The 18,623-nt window shown below is 33.4% G+C and overlaps 1 protein-coding gene across 4 annotated transcripts in view; it reads left to right on the top strand.

Moving 5' to 3' along the window:
- SLC6A15 (solute carrier family 6 member 15) overlaps positions 1-18,623 on the top strand; it is a 137,801-nt gene that overhangs the window by 105,571 nt on the left and 13,607 nt on the right. For 2 of the 4 annotated variants that reach the window (XM_074270887.1, XM_074270888.1), the window contains exon 12: positions 450-702. In XM_074270887.1, the coding sequence (XP_074126988.1) occupies positions 450-702 (253 nt within the window). Of the gene's footprint in view, positions 1-449; positions 1,904-18,623 lie in introns of those variants that run through there. The other 2 variants (XM_074270884.1, XM_074270885.1) reach the window with 1 other exon arrangement.

Here is an 18,623-nt window from a genome sequence, read left to right as displayed (position 1 = left end):
AGTAATTATAATCAGTATATTATTGCTATGACTATAGTGAAATCTGTACTTATAGATTTTCCAGAAAGTACAAGATAAAATATATGCTTTTTCTAACTATCTAGAGAATTCTAGCAATTTAGACCAATAAAAATAATCTGGATAATTCAGAGCCTTCCTTTCCCATCAACCTTTTCTTCAACTGGAAAATAATTCAGATAATGTCTTTTCCATGGACTGTTTGAATAATGGGACTTTATAGCTAGCAGCCACATTTTCTCAAGTGATAAAGAAAAAGTGTGCTCAAAAAAAGCAAAATCTAAAAGTTTTCTATGTACATCTGTTTTCTATAAGTCACTAGTCCAATATACAAATCATTGGGATAAAATTATATCCATTGTTTTATAGCTATGTTTTAGTGGAAAATAAGCATTATATAAATTATCTTCCTTTATTTTGTTTTCATTTAGGCCACTGAAAAATTTTTGCCCTTTCCACCTTGGGGCCTGGCCCTCTGTATAATTCTGATGATAGTGGCAATACTTCCTGTCCCGATTGTCTTCATTGTTCGCTTCTTCAAACCTATTGAGGACAGTTCTGTCAATTTAACATCTGTGAGCTATAAGAAAGGACGGATCCTTAAAGAACCTTCTAATTTGGAAGGAGATAATGCCAGCCTCATTGACGGAAAGATAGCAAGTGAGGTGCCTTCTCCAAATATGGGTAATAATATTTATCGAAAGCCAAATGGCTCGCCAATTCATGACACAGCTCCCAATGGACGGTATGGAATAGGGTACTTAATGGCAGACATGCCCAAAATGCCAGAATCTGACTTGTAGCCTGAGAACAAAACAAAACAAACAAAAAACGAACTTACCTTATATTTAATTTTTGTCACTGAACATTGGCTCTGTTAAGAGAAGCAGCAGAGGCTTCACTTATCAGAGTGCGATCTCAGGTGTTCCATGTCTCCAATCTTTAATCCTAACAGTACGTGATACAGTCAACCAGAGCAACCCTTTTTGAGTTCTTTGGTTTACATTTGCACTGAAGGGATTATTAACAAATCTTTCTAATGACCTAGTTAATTCATGTTATCAAAGTTTTTTTTTTTTTAATTCTTTCAATTGTATTTTAAGATATTTCTATCTTTAAAGAACAGGTGTTACCTCAGTTTATAATAATAACTGGATTTAATAATATCAACAATTCACGAATAATGTACCTTAAAAAAATTATCCTTTTGCCTTCAGGGTAAATCCCCAGTATTCAAACAAGCTCCGAAGCTGTTCACTAAGTTTGTGTATCTTTGCACAGCTCTATAGGTATATTATGTAGATAAGGGTGTACTTATTTTGTTAGATGTTGAGGATGTAGGCAATTTGCTTGAAGAAACTTGCAAAATATTTTCTTATGTGATAGATAGCTGTATAAAACAATAGCATCAGAAAAACAAGGCAACACTAATACAAGCTAGATTCTTGGGTCCACTTGGGACTGTATGAGTTGTAGCTATATATTTTGTGTAAAAATTTGCTTTTTTTTCAGTGTGAAAATGATGTAAGAGTGAGTCACTCAAGACTCTTTAAGGATTGTGCAAATAATTTTGCATTTTTTTCTATTCCGTGTGCCTAAAATCTTACTTGATATTTATTGTGGTTCCAAGATTATCAATAGTATATTTATATCGATATACTTCTAATGTATATATGTGTATATTATTAGTATTCTATGTATTGGTTTGATAATTCAAAGCAAGATGGTCTTTTGTTTAGTAAATTTTTGTTTTGCTCCGTTTTTGAAAAAAGAAATCCTTGTGTATGTACTTTTTTATTTTGTTTGATTTGGTTTTGAGTCGATAAATTTGTCAAAAATTGTATGGCATTCCATTTGAATCTACAAATAAAGAACATGACAAAAATGGTTGACGGGTTTTTTTTTTTGTTTGTTTGTTTTTTAAAGTATCATTTTCTTTGGACCCATGAGTAGTTGATGATAATAGTGAATGCACATCATAGTTTTAAAATGACTTCATGATGGTAAATTTGGGAATTTCAACAAAGCCTAAATGGGGTAGGTCAATAAAAATATTTGTTTTCTTTATATTGGGGGTGGGGTGGGGGAGAAGAAATAGAATACCCTGGATGAGCTCAAATAATGTCTTATGCCAGTCTTGCAACCCTATAAAAGTTCTCTGCTTTAAGTCTGTTGGCATTTTAGTTCTTTTAGGTTGTTGATTTTATAACATTTCACAAAATAATACCTTTTTAAAAAAAATCCTAAAACAATTCTATCATCTTAAAAAGTTTTCCTTTATAATCTCCAGTATTGAGCTCTCCAGTGTTATTATTTCAATTATTGCTAAAATATATTCCATTTTACCATAGAAAGCAAGTATTATTTTATTTCAGGCTGCTTTTCTCTCTCAGTAGTGTCAATTCCCATTTGTGCTGGAAGGGTGAGGGCGGGGTAGAGATATAGGTGCAAATGAATAGGCTACTTGTAATGACTCAAAATGTGCTATAGTAGATAGAAAATTGACTTCAGAGACAGCAACATCTAAATTTATGTCAAGCTTCTGAAACATACTAATATACTGGGCAAGTCACTTAATCTCTCTAATGTTAAATATATTTCGGGGAAGATGCTGACCTACATTGCTTGAGTCAGTATCCTCATCTTGAACTTCTATGTGCCAATGAAATTACAAGTCTAGTCTAATCTCCTTATTCATGTTTTTAAAAAACAGGATTATTAGCCTCTCTCTCTCTCTCTCTCTCTCTTCTTCTCTCCCTCCCTCCTTCCCTTCTAGCTCTAGAAAGCTATCCCTTATAATTTTTTTTTTCTCCATGGTCTCTCACCCCCCACTACAAAATACTTGGGCAGGGAAAGCATCTTTTCATATCATCAGGACAAAACTTGATCTTTTTCATTTTATAACATTTAGTGCTAATTATTTTGTGGTAATTGTTTTTTTTCCATTTATATGATTGCAGTCATTCTGAATATTTTTAATTGGTTCTAACTATAATAGTTCAGGCAATTCTGTGCTTTTCTGTATTCATCATGCCCTCCGCTTATTGTTTAGAAAAGAACCATTTAAAAATATGGACAGAACATAGATATGCCATCTAGTTGAATTCTTTTGATAGTGATGGATTTAATGATTAGGGTCACAACAAAATTTAGAATTGAACTTAAGCCCTCTGATTTCTGCTGTACTATGTTGTTTCTTGAATTAAGCTATCCCCTTCTCAAATACTTATTCACCATTGGCAAGATCCAAAATTAGTGAAAATTATATCTCTGCAATAATTTAAATTCATGACTATTGGTGATGGAAGTCCTTTACGTTTTTCTTTTCCATACTGGTAACATTAATTAGCCTTAACCGTTTGTCCTCACATTTTTTATCAGTGTTCACAGGCACACTGCTTCTCTATCTTACCCATTTTGATTTTATTGACAATTCTGAATTCTTTCCTTGTTATCTGCATGGCTCAAATTTCCACCAAGTTATTCATTTATCATCTGTCCATCTTGGTATGAAAATGCATTAATATTAGAACTAGTTCTCATGTTAACCCAACTGGCCAATCCAATATATAGTAAATAAATCTCCAGTTTAAATTATTGCTTGAGATATATATTATTTTAAAAATCTTATTTGGATATTTTACTTACCTTTTTTAGGTTTGAGTTCTGATATACTTCAGTTATAGACTGATTCATTTATTCATTCAATATAGACATATTCATAAGAAGACTTATTTATGCTTAAAAGGGAAGAATGTTTATATTTTAGAAGTCTAATGTTTATGGTAATTTTTTTGAACATCATTAAACAATTTTTGTTCAACTATTAATATTTTTATTAATAATGTGTTTGGTGAGCACTATTAAACATAGCCATAATGGGAATAAACCACTCCACCCATTTCAGCACACCAAAACCTTCTGAATAGTTTTCTCAGGCTCCACTTGTCCATATGGAAAAGATCCTCAAGATTTTTGTAGTATGGACAGTGTGCAAAATGAATGTAAAAGTGTTTTTCTACAGCACTCTTTGGTTTCCTAAGAATTTTTCTTCTAACAACCTTTTGAAGAAGAATACAAAAAGTCTAAGTAATCTCTACTGACCAGCCGAAGAAACTGAGAGAAAATTTAAATGACTTGACCGGGGTTACATAATTAGTAAGGATCACAACTATGACTTAAATCTGGGTTTAACTCCAAGAATAATGCTTTTTTTCCCTATTGATTTATAAGAATGAATGCACACATTTTATTTTATTTTAAATAGGTTCTTATTTTCAAAATATATGCAAAGATAATTTTCGTTTTTAAAATTATTTTCAAAATATACACATGGATAATTTTTGATATTCACTCCTACTTTTCTAGTAGAAAACAGTAGCCTGTTTTCTACTTTTTCCCTCCCTTCTGCACCCTCCTCCGTAGGCAAGCAATCCAATATATGTTCCTCTCTCTATATTTCCATAAATATGCTGCACACAAAATATCAAATCCAAAAGGAAAAAAATGAGAAAGAAAACAAAATGCAAACAAACAATAACAGAGTGAAAAATGCTGTGTTGTCATCTACATTCAGTTTCCACTGTCCTCTCTCTGGGTGTAGATGGCTCTCTTCATCACAAAATCATTGGAACTGATCTAATCTTATTTTTGACCAGAGTTACATCCATCAGAATTGATCATCATAAAATCTTGCTGTTGCCATGTACAGTGATCTGGTTCTGCTCACTTCACTTAGCATCAGTTTCCAGTTTCTAGCCACTACAAAGAGGGCTGCCACAAACATTCTTGCACATACAGGTCCCTTTCCCTTCTTTAAGATCTCTTTGGCATATAATCCTAGTAGTAACACCTCTGGAACAAAGGGTATGCACAAGTTCCAAATGGCTCACCAGAATGGTTGGGTCCATTCACAACTCCACCCACAATGTATTAGTCCCAGTTTTCCCACACCCCCTCCAACATTCATTATCTTTTCCTGTCATCTTAGCCAGTCTTGAGAGCTGTATAATAATACCTCAGAGTTGTCTTAATTTGCATTTCTCTGATCAATAGTAATTTGGAGCATGGCGGTAGCCAAGTGATACAGTGGATACGGTGTTAGACATGTAGTTAGGAACAATGACACTACTTGTGTGATCCTGAGCAAGTCACTTAGTCCTGTTTTCCTTAATTTGTTTATCTGTAAAATGAGCCAGAGAAGGACATGGCAAACTACTCCAATATCTTTGCTAGGAAAACCCCAAATATGGTTACAAAGAGTTAGACACAACTGAAAGAAGTGAACAATGACAAACACAAGTCATAGATTGTAAGAACTTTTAAAAATAGCAAAGTGGTTCTGTTGAGAGTTGAGTTTTGGAATTAGTAAGTTGAGTTCCGAATATAGTCTCAGCTATTTACTAGTTGTGTGACATTAGATAAGTCATTCCATTTCCTGATCTGGAAAAGTGGGTTAATATGAACTCACCTACCTTCCCAGGTTACAAAGATCAAATGAGATGATTCTTGTAAAGTGATTTGCATTCATTAGTACCATAGAATTCTCTAGCAGTCTTATGAAACTTATGGATCCCCTTCTTAGAATTAATTAAAAGAGATGCTTAATTTCATTTATAAATTAGTGTTATTTCCTCCTCAAACTGATGAAAACCCAGGTTATAATAACCCTTGATATTATCTAAATTTTTCATTTTAATAAGGAGCTATAGACCTTAGACTTCAGTAGTACCTTAGATTTCAGTAGTACTTATAATAATAATTAATAATAAAACTTTGGGGACAGTTTGTAGTACAGAATAGATAGAACACTAGACCTGGAATCAGGAAGACCTAAATTCAAACACTTACCAGTTGTGTGACACTAAACAAGTCACTTCATTTCTGTCTCTGTTTCTTCAACTTTCCTCTTACAAATCTGGAATCTTTTCCCAAGGCCCTATCTGAGGTCCAGGTAGAATCAAACAGCAGTACCAACAGCCACTGAGCCTAGTAGTAAGTTGTCATTGAGTAGGGATCAAGTCATAATGTAGCATATCATGTAGATAGAGATAGGGTAGACCTAACTCTAGCAGTTATTTAGAGGCCTTGGCCCTCATCTTTATAAAGTTTGTACGGTAAAATACCTTTCCCTTTAATCAAGTATATACTCTTTATTTAATTTTATGTGCAGGACAATAGCAGTTAAGGTAGGAAAAAAAAAAAAACTACTGGACTAGGAGATACAATTAAGAATGGTAATAAAGTATTTACTTTTTCCTTTTGTCTCTCAGAGAGACTGAGCAGAAAAAAAATCAATAATGGTTTTACCCATCTGCCTATGAGAACTGCAGTTGATTTGCTGTCTGCTGTTAAGAGATGAGGATTTGGAGGAGGCAGGGGGCAGAAAAAATTATTTATATAGTACTTACTGATGTGATCAGGGTAGCAATTGACACCAAATGACATGAGTGTTATTCTGGTTTTGGTACCTAACGATGTCTTTGAGGTTCATCACCAAATGATGTGATTGATGTTCAGGCTCCAAATGTTGATGCTGAGGAGAGCAATTGACACCAAATGTTGGGGTTTGGGCATGTGATGAAGTCACAATAGCCATCCTTTTTGTCAAAAGGGATATTTATTTAGGAAAAGAGATTACAAAGTGAAGAAATGCAATAGATACCAGGAATAAATACAAAATAGATTTGGGAGAACACAGAGATTGGAAAATTATTTTTTAAAATTAATTATAGTATTCACTTACCCAGACATATGCATGGACAACCCTACTGCATTGACAATTGCCAAACCCCCCCATTTCAATTCCTTCCCTCCTTCCCTTCCCCCAAGATGGCAGGTTGACCGATACACGCTAAATATGTTAAAGTATAAATTAAAAGGAAAATGATTTTTAATAATTAAAAAAATAGACAGACAGACACACCCACACACACAGACAGAGACAGAGACAGAGAGAGACAGAGACAGAGACAGACACAGAGACAGAGACACAGTCCAACAATAATAACTTTTATGTAATACCTACTACGTGTCTGGCATTAAACTAAATAAAGATACAAATATTATCTCATTTGATCCTCACAATAACCTTGAGGGATAGTAAAAGAGAAATTCCCTAGGGGAACTCATAATTAACCAAGAGAAAGGATGTATATCATGAAGTGGGAATATGGTATCGACTGGCAGGCTAAATCCATGTGGAGGAGTTTAGCACTCTAAAATAGTTAGCTGTAAGAAGGAGAAAGATACCATGTGGCATTGGTGGGGTGGGTGGAGAGAAGGGTGGCGGGGATAGGACTGTAAGGTTGAGCAGATCCCCATCAGTGCCCTTCCTTGTTTGCTTCAGGGAGTAATTGTATCAATATTTCAGACTTTCTCTGCTAATCCCACTTAGTGTGACCCAGGATCTCATCACCTACTATGTACCAGGAACTGTGCTAAACATTTTCATAAACATGCCATTTGATACTCAGAGGAACAGTTCAAAGTAAGCACTATTATTATCTCCATGTCTTTGATGAAAGTATTTCTCTATATCTAGAAAGTCTTGCATATGATTCCCCCCCCAATCATGATTTTCAGTCCTTGTGTGTACTTTTTATATATTTATATATAGTTATTTGAATATGTATCTAATTCCCTTTTTGCGTTGAATGAATGAATTAATGAATCATAGAAAAACTTATTATAATGCTATAAGTGGAGACATGGAGTTGGGAAGATGGAGTCCAAATGTAGTGTCAAAAGCTTACCAGCAGAGTTTGATGCTGGGCTTAATCTCTTTTTCCTTAATCAACTGGAGAAGTAAAGGGCAAACCACTCCAGCTGATGTTATTGTTGTTTGGTCCTTAGTTCTAGAAAAGAACCAAAGACATCATGAGGGTGATGTCTTGCCTTGTGTGTGAATTGGATTAAAGTGAGGCAGACCTGCATTAAATCATCAGCTTCACCCTCTCCAGAGTCATTCAAGTCTATCAGCAAAAGAAAAGTCAATATGACTGAAGATCACCTAAAATAGAGTAAGTGATCTTGGTCTCTCTAAATTAGATCTTAAATAGGTCTGTTTGTCTGAGGCAATGAAACAAAAGAAGCCCTATTTATCCATCACAAATCATCGATCAGGGAAGGGAAGGCACTAAATTACTGGGCAGAACAGAAAATAATTGCTATTTACACTTATTCTGAGCCATCAAAACCTAAACAATGAGCCCACCAAGGCTTGTATTGGGTGCTTTTATTTAGGTATTCAGTAAAACAGTGATTTAGGTTTAAAAGCATAAATCCATTTGAAACAATGAGCTTTTTTATGGCCACCTTTTTTAGAGCTATATGTCAACAAATAAATGAAAACTTATAACAAAAAAGTAAATTGTTGGGGAAGGATTCTGTGAAGTTGTTTTCTTAGGTCAGTAAATTTCAAGCTTTCCAGATTTCCCCTACAAACATAACAAACTTGCCCTTCAGAGTGAAAATAAACTGGTGAAAAACCAAGGACAGAACTGGGATTCTCCTGGTACAAGTCAAGAAAATTCAAAGACAGATCCCAAGCTGGAATTAACCAGTGTGAAGGCCAACCACCTGCAGGCTAGCTCCATAGATACACCAAGTGGGGAGCCCTGGGGCTTTGTAAGTGTGTTCTGGAGACTGCAGGAATCATAGTAGTTGGGAGTCTGAATCCTGGAAGACCAAGGAAACTTCAGCTGATTAGGAACACCAAGCCCAGCTCTTCTGTTACAGATTCGATGGATGAAGTATATTTGGTGATTGCAAAGGCAGTGGGACAGGTATGTTGCTGGCTCTAGGCACTTGCAAGAGGGGGGAAGCTTTTGGTTGAGTGTACCAGGTCAGAGGGGAGAGCTGAAGGGAAGCTAGAGGCACTATCCTCCACCATTCAGAGTGCTTGTACTAATATTGCTCATTAAAAAAAAAAAAAAATGAATTGGCAAGGAACTTCCCAACAACAGAACATTACTGTGGGGAATAGGGAAGACATCTTTAGAGGAGGACAAGGAAGTAAAAAAAAAAAAAAAAAGCTTGTAGCTCAAGAATAAAGTAAAATGGCTCCCTGACCAAAGAAAAATTTATAGAATTCAAAAAAATCTTTAAAAATCAAATGAAAGGCAAACATATGTGTACGTATATATAATAAAAACAAGTTTAGGGGGGAAATGTTTTCCAACTAGAAAAGATACACAAAATCTTTTTTTTTTTTTTATTAAGCTTTTTGTTTTCAAAACCTATGCACAATTTTCAACATTCACCCTTGCAAAACCTTGTGTGCCATTTTTTTTCTCCTTTTCTTTCACCATCTCCTCTAGATGGCAAATAATCCAATATATGTTAAATATATGCAATTCTTCTATACTTATTTCCACAATTGTCTTGCTACATGAAAAAATCAGATCAAAAAGGAAAAAAACAAAATGTAAACAACAAAAAGTGAAAATACCATGTTGTGATCCATACTCAGTCCCCACAGTCCTCTTTCTGGGTGCAGATGACTCTTTTCATCACAAGACCATTGGGACTTAATTGAATCACCTTGCTGTTGAAAAAAAAACTTCATCCATTAGAATTATCAGATATACAGAATCTTATAGATGAAAATAACTCTTTGAAAATTAGAATTGGGCAAAGGGAAGTCAGTAGAGCTTTAAGAAACCAAGGAATAATAAAACAATATAAAGAATGAAGACAAAGAATAGAATATGAAACATAAGAAAAACAACAGATATGGAGAACAGATGAAAAAGAGAAAATATAAGAATAATTGGGCTACCTGAAAGCTGTGACCTAAAAAATCTTGATACAAAATGCAAAAAAAAAAAAAAAAATCCAAAAAAATTGTCTTGAAGTGATAGAATGTGAGAGCAATGTTGAAAAAAGACAAAATCCACTATTCACCACCTTAAAGAGATCCTTTGTGGAAAACAGGAAAATTACTGCCAATTTTTGAAAACCTCAGATCAAAAGGAAAATTTTTCAAGAAACAAGAAAAAAACAATTTAAATATGCTGGAGCTACAATTGGAATTGTAAAGGCTTATCAATAGTTGCAATAAATGAAGGCAAGTCCTGGAAAAAGTAGAACTAGGCACTCTGCTTTTGGCCAAAAATGTAATATCCAGCAAAATTATCCTTAATATTCAATGAAGAAAAGACATTCAATGAACTTGAAGATTTTCAGGGCTTCCTTTCACCCAATGCAAAGTCAGTAGAAAATTTAACATATCCAAGCCTATATCCAAGATTAATTTCAAGGAACTTAACATGGACAAATTGTTTTTCACATGGAAATGTATATCATATATTTAAGATTGCTAACAGTAATTGGGTAGCTGAAAAGAACAACTTACGTGAATAAAGTCCAGAAGAAGAATAGACAGAAGTATTATTAGTGGGGGGACTAAGGCAACACCACTTATATACCATGAAAGGTATGTACCATTCAAAATCTATGTAGAAATAAGAAGGGGGAGATTGGTGGAGGGGGATGCATGCAAAAGGTAGGGAAAGATAAGGGAAGGATCCATGAATGAGGGGAGATTAAGTCATGGCAAGGCAAGTTAAAGAGCAGAATTAGAGAAGAAAAGTTAGCAGAGATAGGGTGTATATGTCTATATGTAGAAATATGTACATGTCACTCTATGTATGTATGTATACAGATATATGTATATGTGTGAGTCTGTGGATGAGTGTAAATGTATATGTATATATGTGTGTATGTACTGTGTGTATACACAGTATGTGTGTATATATATATATATATATATATATATATATATATGTATGTATGTATAAATGTATCTGTGCTTAATTATAGCCTGCTTAGGAGAAGTGGGGGGGGGGAGAAAGGAGAAAAAAAGAATAAAGCTAAAAAGTGTGCATCAGAGAACAAAAGAACAACTTACAAGGAAGCAAAGAAAAGATGGACATTCATGAATATAATTTCTTTTACTATTACACATCCTTTCTTGCACTAGAAATTTATTGTTATGTACTCTGACTCTTCTCTGATGTTCTGCTAGGTACAATGTTCTCTACTGTCTTCTTTTGATTTATATCCTTTTCTGTTTTTCTTTTTTTTCCTGTTCTGTTTTTTAAAAATAGAAAATATTAAAAAAATAAAATTGTTTCAGCATTTTAAAAAAGAAAGCGTAGATAGGAAACAGCATTGGGACAGAGTATTGTGGTTTGGAAAGTTATAGGAATGTTTATGGATTCACAGAAGGGCAGATTAGCTCATCTTTTGGATTAGAAGTAGCAGATTTCATCTGATTGTTACTCAACAACCAAAAAAGAATGAGGGTTTTAAGTGTGGGAGTTTATGTGAAGTACCCACCAATTAGAATAGTAGTGTTTCAGTGTTGAATGTCTCTGGGTAACAGTCTAGTGGCAAATAGGCTGGTGAGATGCCTGGTAATTTAAATTAAACAAAGTTGGAGTCTTAGATGCAGTGGCTGCCTATTGGCACAGTGGGTAAAACTCTAGATGGAGTCAGTAAGGACTGAGTTGAAAACCAGTTTACTGGCTATATGACCCAGGATAAATCACTTTATCTCTTATGCAATTTCCTCATTCAAAAAATGGGGATTAATAAGACCTATTTCTCAGGGTGGTAGTGGTTGTGAGAAAAAAATGATTTTTGCATTATGCAAATCTAAAAACACTATGCAAATTCTAACTAAAATAACAGCTGCAATTATTACCATTTTATGATGATAATGATTGTGTTAGAATCTGTCATAAACTTTCCATCAACCAGTTGTGAAAAAAATAGCTTTAGCCACCCCCCCCCAAAAAAAACAAACAAACAAAAAAACATTCTTTGTGTTGTACCATGCTCATTCCATAGAGTGTGGCTTAAAAAATTCAAACCACATGAATAAGAGACTTTTTTCCTCTTTAGAAAGTTCATCCTAGTTGTCTTTGCTCTTTATATTTAAAATGCCACCAGGAGATTTTTTTTTTCTTTTTAAGATCTCAGAACTTCTGGCTTAGATGATTATCGATAAACTTTGAAACCACATGCTGCTCATATGTAGTACTACAGCAGAAAACAGAACAATGTCTTGTATTTTCTCTGAATCTATTTTTGTTTTTAAGAGTAAATTCAATCCCAATGTCAAGAACATAAAGGTCCAGAGAGGCAACTATGGAGAACATACTTTTTTTCTGGGGAAAATCTGTATTACAAATCCTTGGGAAAATACATTGCCTTAGAATTTTTAAACAAATTCCCATAAAAAACAGAAGAGCAGAATGAGATTCTCAGTGATATCCATGTTCTGAAATAATTATAACTAAATCTTGAAGTTGTCAAATATGGCAATAAAATTGGGCTTCCCATAGTACTCATTTAGTGGTTGACCTTCCTGATAGCATGTCCTTGTTATACGAAAAATGGCACAAAGAAACATGAACATTTCCTTTCATCAGTGATAATCAATAGTCAAATAGAATCTGACTTGAGACATAGAGTCACTCTATTGAAATTTTTATTGGAAAAAAAGTGTTTTTTTTTCCTTTTCTTTATAGACAAAGATTAAAAAAGCCCACAATTATTCCTAGTTGTTAATCATAGAATTATCACTATGGAGACATTGAGAAATGGGAAACAGGGATTAAATAACTGAAATTAGATTACCTAGACTTTAATTTTACCACTTATCTGTTTTATTCTGAATAAGTCATTTAATTGCTTTGGTTTTTTCATCAAAATATGGGGTTTTTGAACTCTAGTTCTGATTTTAGTAACTAAAGATAAGCCATGTTAGATATTTAACTTTGAACCCTTAATGTTAGATTTTCTAATTAGGCTATTGATACTAGTTGGTTATATGTAATTTATTGAAGTCAAGTGAATGCCTGAATATTCACAACTATTAAAAATGATGTGACTCCCAAAGTAATCTTTCTACATAGACAAAATTAACAGGATAATTATTCAACACTCTGTTGGTAGTGACAGGACATCCTAGATTTGTTTATTTTGTATAAAATATATTTAAAGTAGTTGGAAACCTGTTCACCTGTATAGGAGGGATATATTTTTCCTCCAACTCATAAACAATTTAATTATTATCTGAAAGAGTTAAATGTTAAAAAAAAGTGAAATGGAAAGTTATTAACCAAATTCTACCAATTATAGTCATCTGACTACAGATCTTGCACCATAATTTGCCTGGAAAGAGATGAACAGCAGACTGGATACAAATTCTAAACATAGTTGGATAAAGTAGCTTATGTTAAAAGTGTCCAAGCAAATAAATTATGTGGAATCAATATCCAATTTTATGATTACATCCTGCCCCTCAAAAGGCAGGTCAAATAGTTTTTTTTTTCCTTTCTAGGCCAAAGTTCCTTTCTTGTAAATTGGGAAAGATGGAATAGATAATTTCTAAAGTCCCATCTAGCATTAATGGTCTTTGAATCTATGAATTCAGAAACTTCCTCCTTCCAAATTTACCACCAACATATGTATGTCTTTGTGAGTACATGTGAAACTTTCTGCCCTCAAATATATACATATACAGGTACACATGCATCACACAAATATAATACACAAATAAATGCACACAAACACACAACATATGAAATATATATACATACATATGCACATATAGAATTAAGTAATTTTTTATTTATGATATATACATATTGATATTGAGTTTAAGAGGAGCGTGTTTCTAAATATTGTGTGTATGTTTACACATACACAACATACAAGCATACACAGGTTTAGGTCCAGTCTCTAACGTATACTGCCTATGTTATAATAGCCAAGTCACTAAACCTTTTAGTAGTCTAAAAAGACTAGTTGAAAAATTGGAGATCTATTTGGACTCTTTGTATAAGTGTGTATGTATGCATATGTTAAACGCATATTTAATACATTCCTAATTACAGAATATTAATATATGTTGTAATAATTAATATAATAGTATATATAAATAAAATAATTATATAATTGTCCCAAATATACAATAACACATCAAAATCACTCACTTATGTGCTATTCTGAGTTTTTGTTTTGTTTTGTTTTTTGCATATGGATCCTAACTAGGAAGCCTTTTGCTATTGGTTTGCCTTTATGCAACTTTGAAAACATGGTGGTTAATGACTTATTACAGCTAACTACAGTCATTTCTCTGTTATTCTTTTCTTTCTTCTGGTATTTTGAAGGTTTGGTTTACATGCTAGAACAGACTTTCTTTCATGGACAGAGATAATTTAAAGGCATTGGTTCCTCTTGGAGAGACTCTCTTCACAGTGTTTCATCTAGTACATGTGGAGTAGTAAGAAGGAACAGTCATTTCTTGGTTTTTATATTTCTTTTGGTAATAGCAATGGATTTTTTCTGCCCTGATTATTTCCTGGGTAAATGACAATTCTGTTTACATTTCTCAGTCTTCTATTTACTACTAAAGTTCTCAAACTTAGTCAAAACTTAAAAAAAAAATAATCAAATTCCTACTAAGTGCAAAGTATTTTGTGAGGGTACTGAGACTTTAGATAAGATACACTTCCTGACTGCAAAGAATTTACATTCTAATAAGAGTTCCAAGTATACTATTTTGGTACATAGTAAGACACCAAAATAGATATCTATAATACTCGAGGTATAATATGAAGTGAAAGTAAAGGTAATTATCATCTCAGGGATCAGAGAAGGCTTTATTGGGGAAATGATTTTGGAGTTGGGTATTAAAGGATGAACAACTTAATAATAAAAGATGAACAGTCATATGAAACAAAAGAAAATATTAATGCAACATATATATATATATATATATATATATATATATATATATATATATATATATATATATATATATATATATATAAAGGGAATAATAGAGATTGTCCAATTTGCCTCAAATTTAGACCTTGTGGAAGTAATATCAGACAAGGTTCAGAAATCCTGGGTGGAGTTAAATTGCAAAGGACTTTGAATGCCAAATTTTGAGCAGAGAAGTGACAAGGTTATATATAAAAATCATAATTCTGGCAGCAGGATGAAACCTCAAACAGATTGGAAAAAAAAGTAGCATTGTAACCTCCTAAAATGAAACTATGGTGGTGATGATTATCCAATACAGGATAGCAACAATATTGAATAGAAATAGAACAAACTGAAGAAATATTAAGACTTAATATTGACAGTAGCTTGTATATCAAAAGGGCAAAAGAAAAGTAGAAAAATATTGTAAAGGTCCGACTTTTTGCAAAATACTACTAAGGTATAGGTATAAAAAGTTGAAATAAGACACAAAAAAGTTGAACGCCTGGATTCTCAAAGTTTACAATCCAATAGTCTCTCTCTGTCTCTCTCTGTCTCTCTCTCTGTCTCCTTCTCTCTCTCAATTCTGTGTATCTATGTCTCTTGTCTTCCTTTCTCTCCTGTCTTTGCCTCTCTTTTAACACACACATATTCTTTCATTTTTTACTTTCCAATTTTCATTTTCCATCACATTTTCTCTCATTCTCTTTAATTCTTTCCTCCTTCCTTTCTTTCCCCTTTTCCTTTTCTCTTTCTTACTACCCTTCACTTCCTTCTTTCTTTCTTCCAATATTTGTCATGGTTTGTATGTTTTATCTGCCAAAATATTTGGTTCATCAACTTAGCCAACATGAAGGTTAAGGTCATTTGTCCAGGATCACACAACCAGTAAATAGATAATCTGAGAATAGTAGATACAGAGGCAGCATCAGAGTCAGTAAGGACTTGGCCAAAGTAATTCCACAGAAATGGAAAATTCATGGGGAACAGGAGGGGCAGATTTTAGTGAGATTATAATTTAGTTTTGGGCATAGATTTCAAGATGCTGATGGGATATCCTATGTAAAATCATATTTTAGATTAAGAGATAAGAGGTGCTGTTTCTTGTGTATTTGAATCTAGCAAATAATTTCAGAGTACACACAAAATGAGCAGCTAGGTGGAGCAATAGATAAAATGTCAGGTCTGGAATCAGAAATTCTCATCTTTGAGTTCAATTTTTTTCTTTGTGATGCTGGGCAAGCCACTTCACCCTATTTGCCTCAGTTGGTTCATCTGTAAAATGAGTGGAAAAGGAAATGGCAAACCAATCCAGTGCTTTTGCCAGGTAAACCCCAAATGAGTGAAATGACTAACAACAAAAATACAAAAAACAGTACCAGCAATAGTGATAATTATGTTTTGTATTTGAAATTCTTGCTAGAGTCTAAACTTCTTAAAGGTAAAGACTTTCATTCTTTATATTCACTCTTTATAATTTTATTTTTTAAGCAGAGATTATGGCATCCAAATTCTTAATGAAGACATTAATAGATTCTCATAGACCTTTAAATCATATTTAGGAAGTAGGGTCAAGATGGCAGAGAGAAACCAGGCAGTTGCCTGAATTCTCCCTAGTTTATTTTGGAAACAATGTTAAATCAAGCCTCTAGAAGAATTCTGTGGTGCAGAATTCACAAAAAAAGACAAGAGTGAAATTTATTTCCAGTCTGAGATAAGTTAGAAGGACTTCAGAAAAAGTCTGTCTCATTTGAGGAAAGGGAATGCAGTTCCACACAGGCAGTATTTCAGACAAATCAGTAGGAGACTCTTAGTCACATCATAGATCAGTCACCTGGGCACCACTGCTCTGTCTTGCAGACTACTGTCACAGAAAGGCCATCTGGCCTCATACTTAACACTATCTATGTGACCCTGGGCAAGTCACATAACTCCAAATGTCCCACAGAAAAAAAAAAGAAAAAAAAAGTACAAATGAACAAATAGAAAAAAGAGAGGTACAAAATCTCACCTAAGAAAAAGTTCCTTAAAAATTAGAATTAGGCAAATGGAAGCTAATAACTCTTATTAGACATCAAGAACCAGTTGAATAAAATCAAAAGAATTAAAAATATAAGAAAAAATGTAAGATACCTCTTTGGAACTACAATTGACTTGGAAAATAGATCCAGGAGAAATCAGTCAAGAATTACTGGATTACCTGAAAACTATGATTTAAAATAAAGCTTGAAAAGACTCAAGAATTCATCAAGGGAAACTGCCCTGATATGCCCTGATATTTTATCCTCTAGAATCAAAGGACAAAATAGTCATTGAAAGAATCTATCAATCACCTCTTGAAAAAGATCCCAAAATAAAAATTGCAAGGAATATTGTAGTCAAACTCTAGAACTACTAGATCAAGGTGAAAATACTACAAGTAAATGGAAAGAAACAAAAATATCAATAAGCCATAGTCTGTATTACACAAGACTTTAATAGCTTCTACATTAAAGTATTGGAGGGCTTGAAATATAATATTCTGGAAGGCAGAAAAGTTTGGATTACAACCAAGGATCAACTACACAGCAAAAATGAAGAAAAATTTTTAGGGAAAAATAAACATTCAGTGAAAACAAAAAACTTTTTAAACTTTCCTGGTTAAAAAAAAACAAAACAAAACAAAAAAAAAACAGAGCTGAACAGAAAATTTGATCTTGAAATACAGACTCAAGAAAAGCATAGAAAGGTAAATAGGAAAGAAAAAAAAAGAGGGTATGAGTATAAATTGGCTTTGTTTTAATGACAAAAATAATTGAGGGTAAAAAAAATATTAGGAGAAGAGGAAAGAGGAAGGGCAGAATGGAGTTAATTATGTCACATAAAGAAGTATGAAAAAAAAAAAAAACCTATAAGAGAAGAGGGAAAGAAGGAAGGAGGTGAGCATGTTTTGATGTTACTCTCATAAAATTTGGCTCAGATTGGGACTAACATATACATTCAGTTGGGAAAAGAAACATCTTACCCCATAGGGAAGTAGGAGGGGAAAGGGGAAAGAAATGTGAAATGACAGAAGGGAGGGAAGAAAGGAAAAGGGAAAAGGCGGGGATGGTGGAAGGGAGGGCAATGAGGAAGATAGAAGTCAGAGGAAAAACACCGGTGAGAAGGGAAAAGATGAAAGGAAAGAAAAAAGCATATAAAGGGGAAATAGGATGAAAAGAAATACAAAGTAATCATAATTGTGACTGTGAATGGGATGAACTCTCCCACGAAAAGAAAGCAGAGAACAAAGTGGATTAAAAACTAGATTCCTACAATGTTATTTTTAAGAAACACATTTGAAGCAGAGAAACACACCTAGAGTAAAGGTAAAAAGCTGGAGCAGAATATATCATGCTTTAGCTGAAGCAAAGAAAGCAAGGTATCAAAACTGCTCTCAGAAAATGCAAAAGCAAAAATAGATTTAATTCAAAAGACAAGGAAGGAAATTACATCTTGTTAAAAGGTATAATGAAGTTGTATCAGCACTATACCCATATCCATCAATTTGTAACTTCTTAGAAGTTAAGTGAGTTACAGAAAAAAAAAATAACAAAAACTATACTAGTGAGGGGACCTCAACTTTCCCCATCAGAACTAGATAAACCTGAACATAAAATAAACAAATAAATTAAGAAGGTGAATAGAATTTTAGAAAAAAAATATGAAAAAACCTCTGGAGAAAATTCAATGGAAATGGAAAGGACTATACTTTTTCTCAGGAGTATATGGCACCCACACAAAAATTGACCATGCATTAGGGCATAGAAACCTCACAACCAAAAAGCATACATCCCCTTAAG

The sequence above is a fragment of the Sminthopsis crassicaudata genome, chromosome 5 (assembly GCF_048593235.1).
Source record: "Sminthopsis crassicaudata isolate SCR6 chromosome 5, ASM4859323v1, whole genome shotgun sequence".
NCBI lineage: Eukaryota > Metazoa > Chordata > Mammalia > Dasyuromorphia > Dasyuridae > Sminthopsis > Sminthopsis crassicaudata.
Note: the sequence above shows the minus strand (reverse complement) of the source record. Positions and strands in the feature narration are given on the sequence as shown.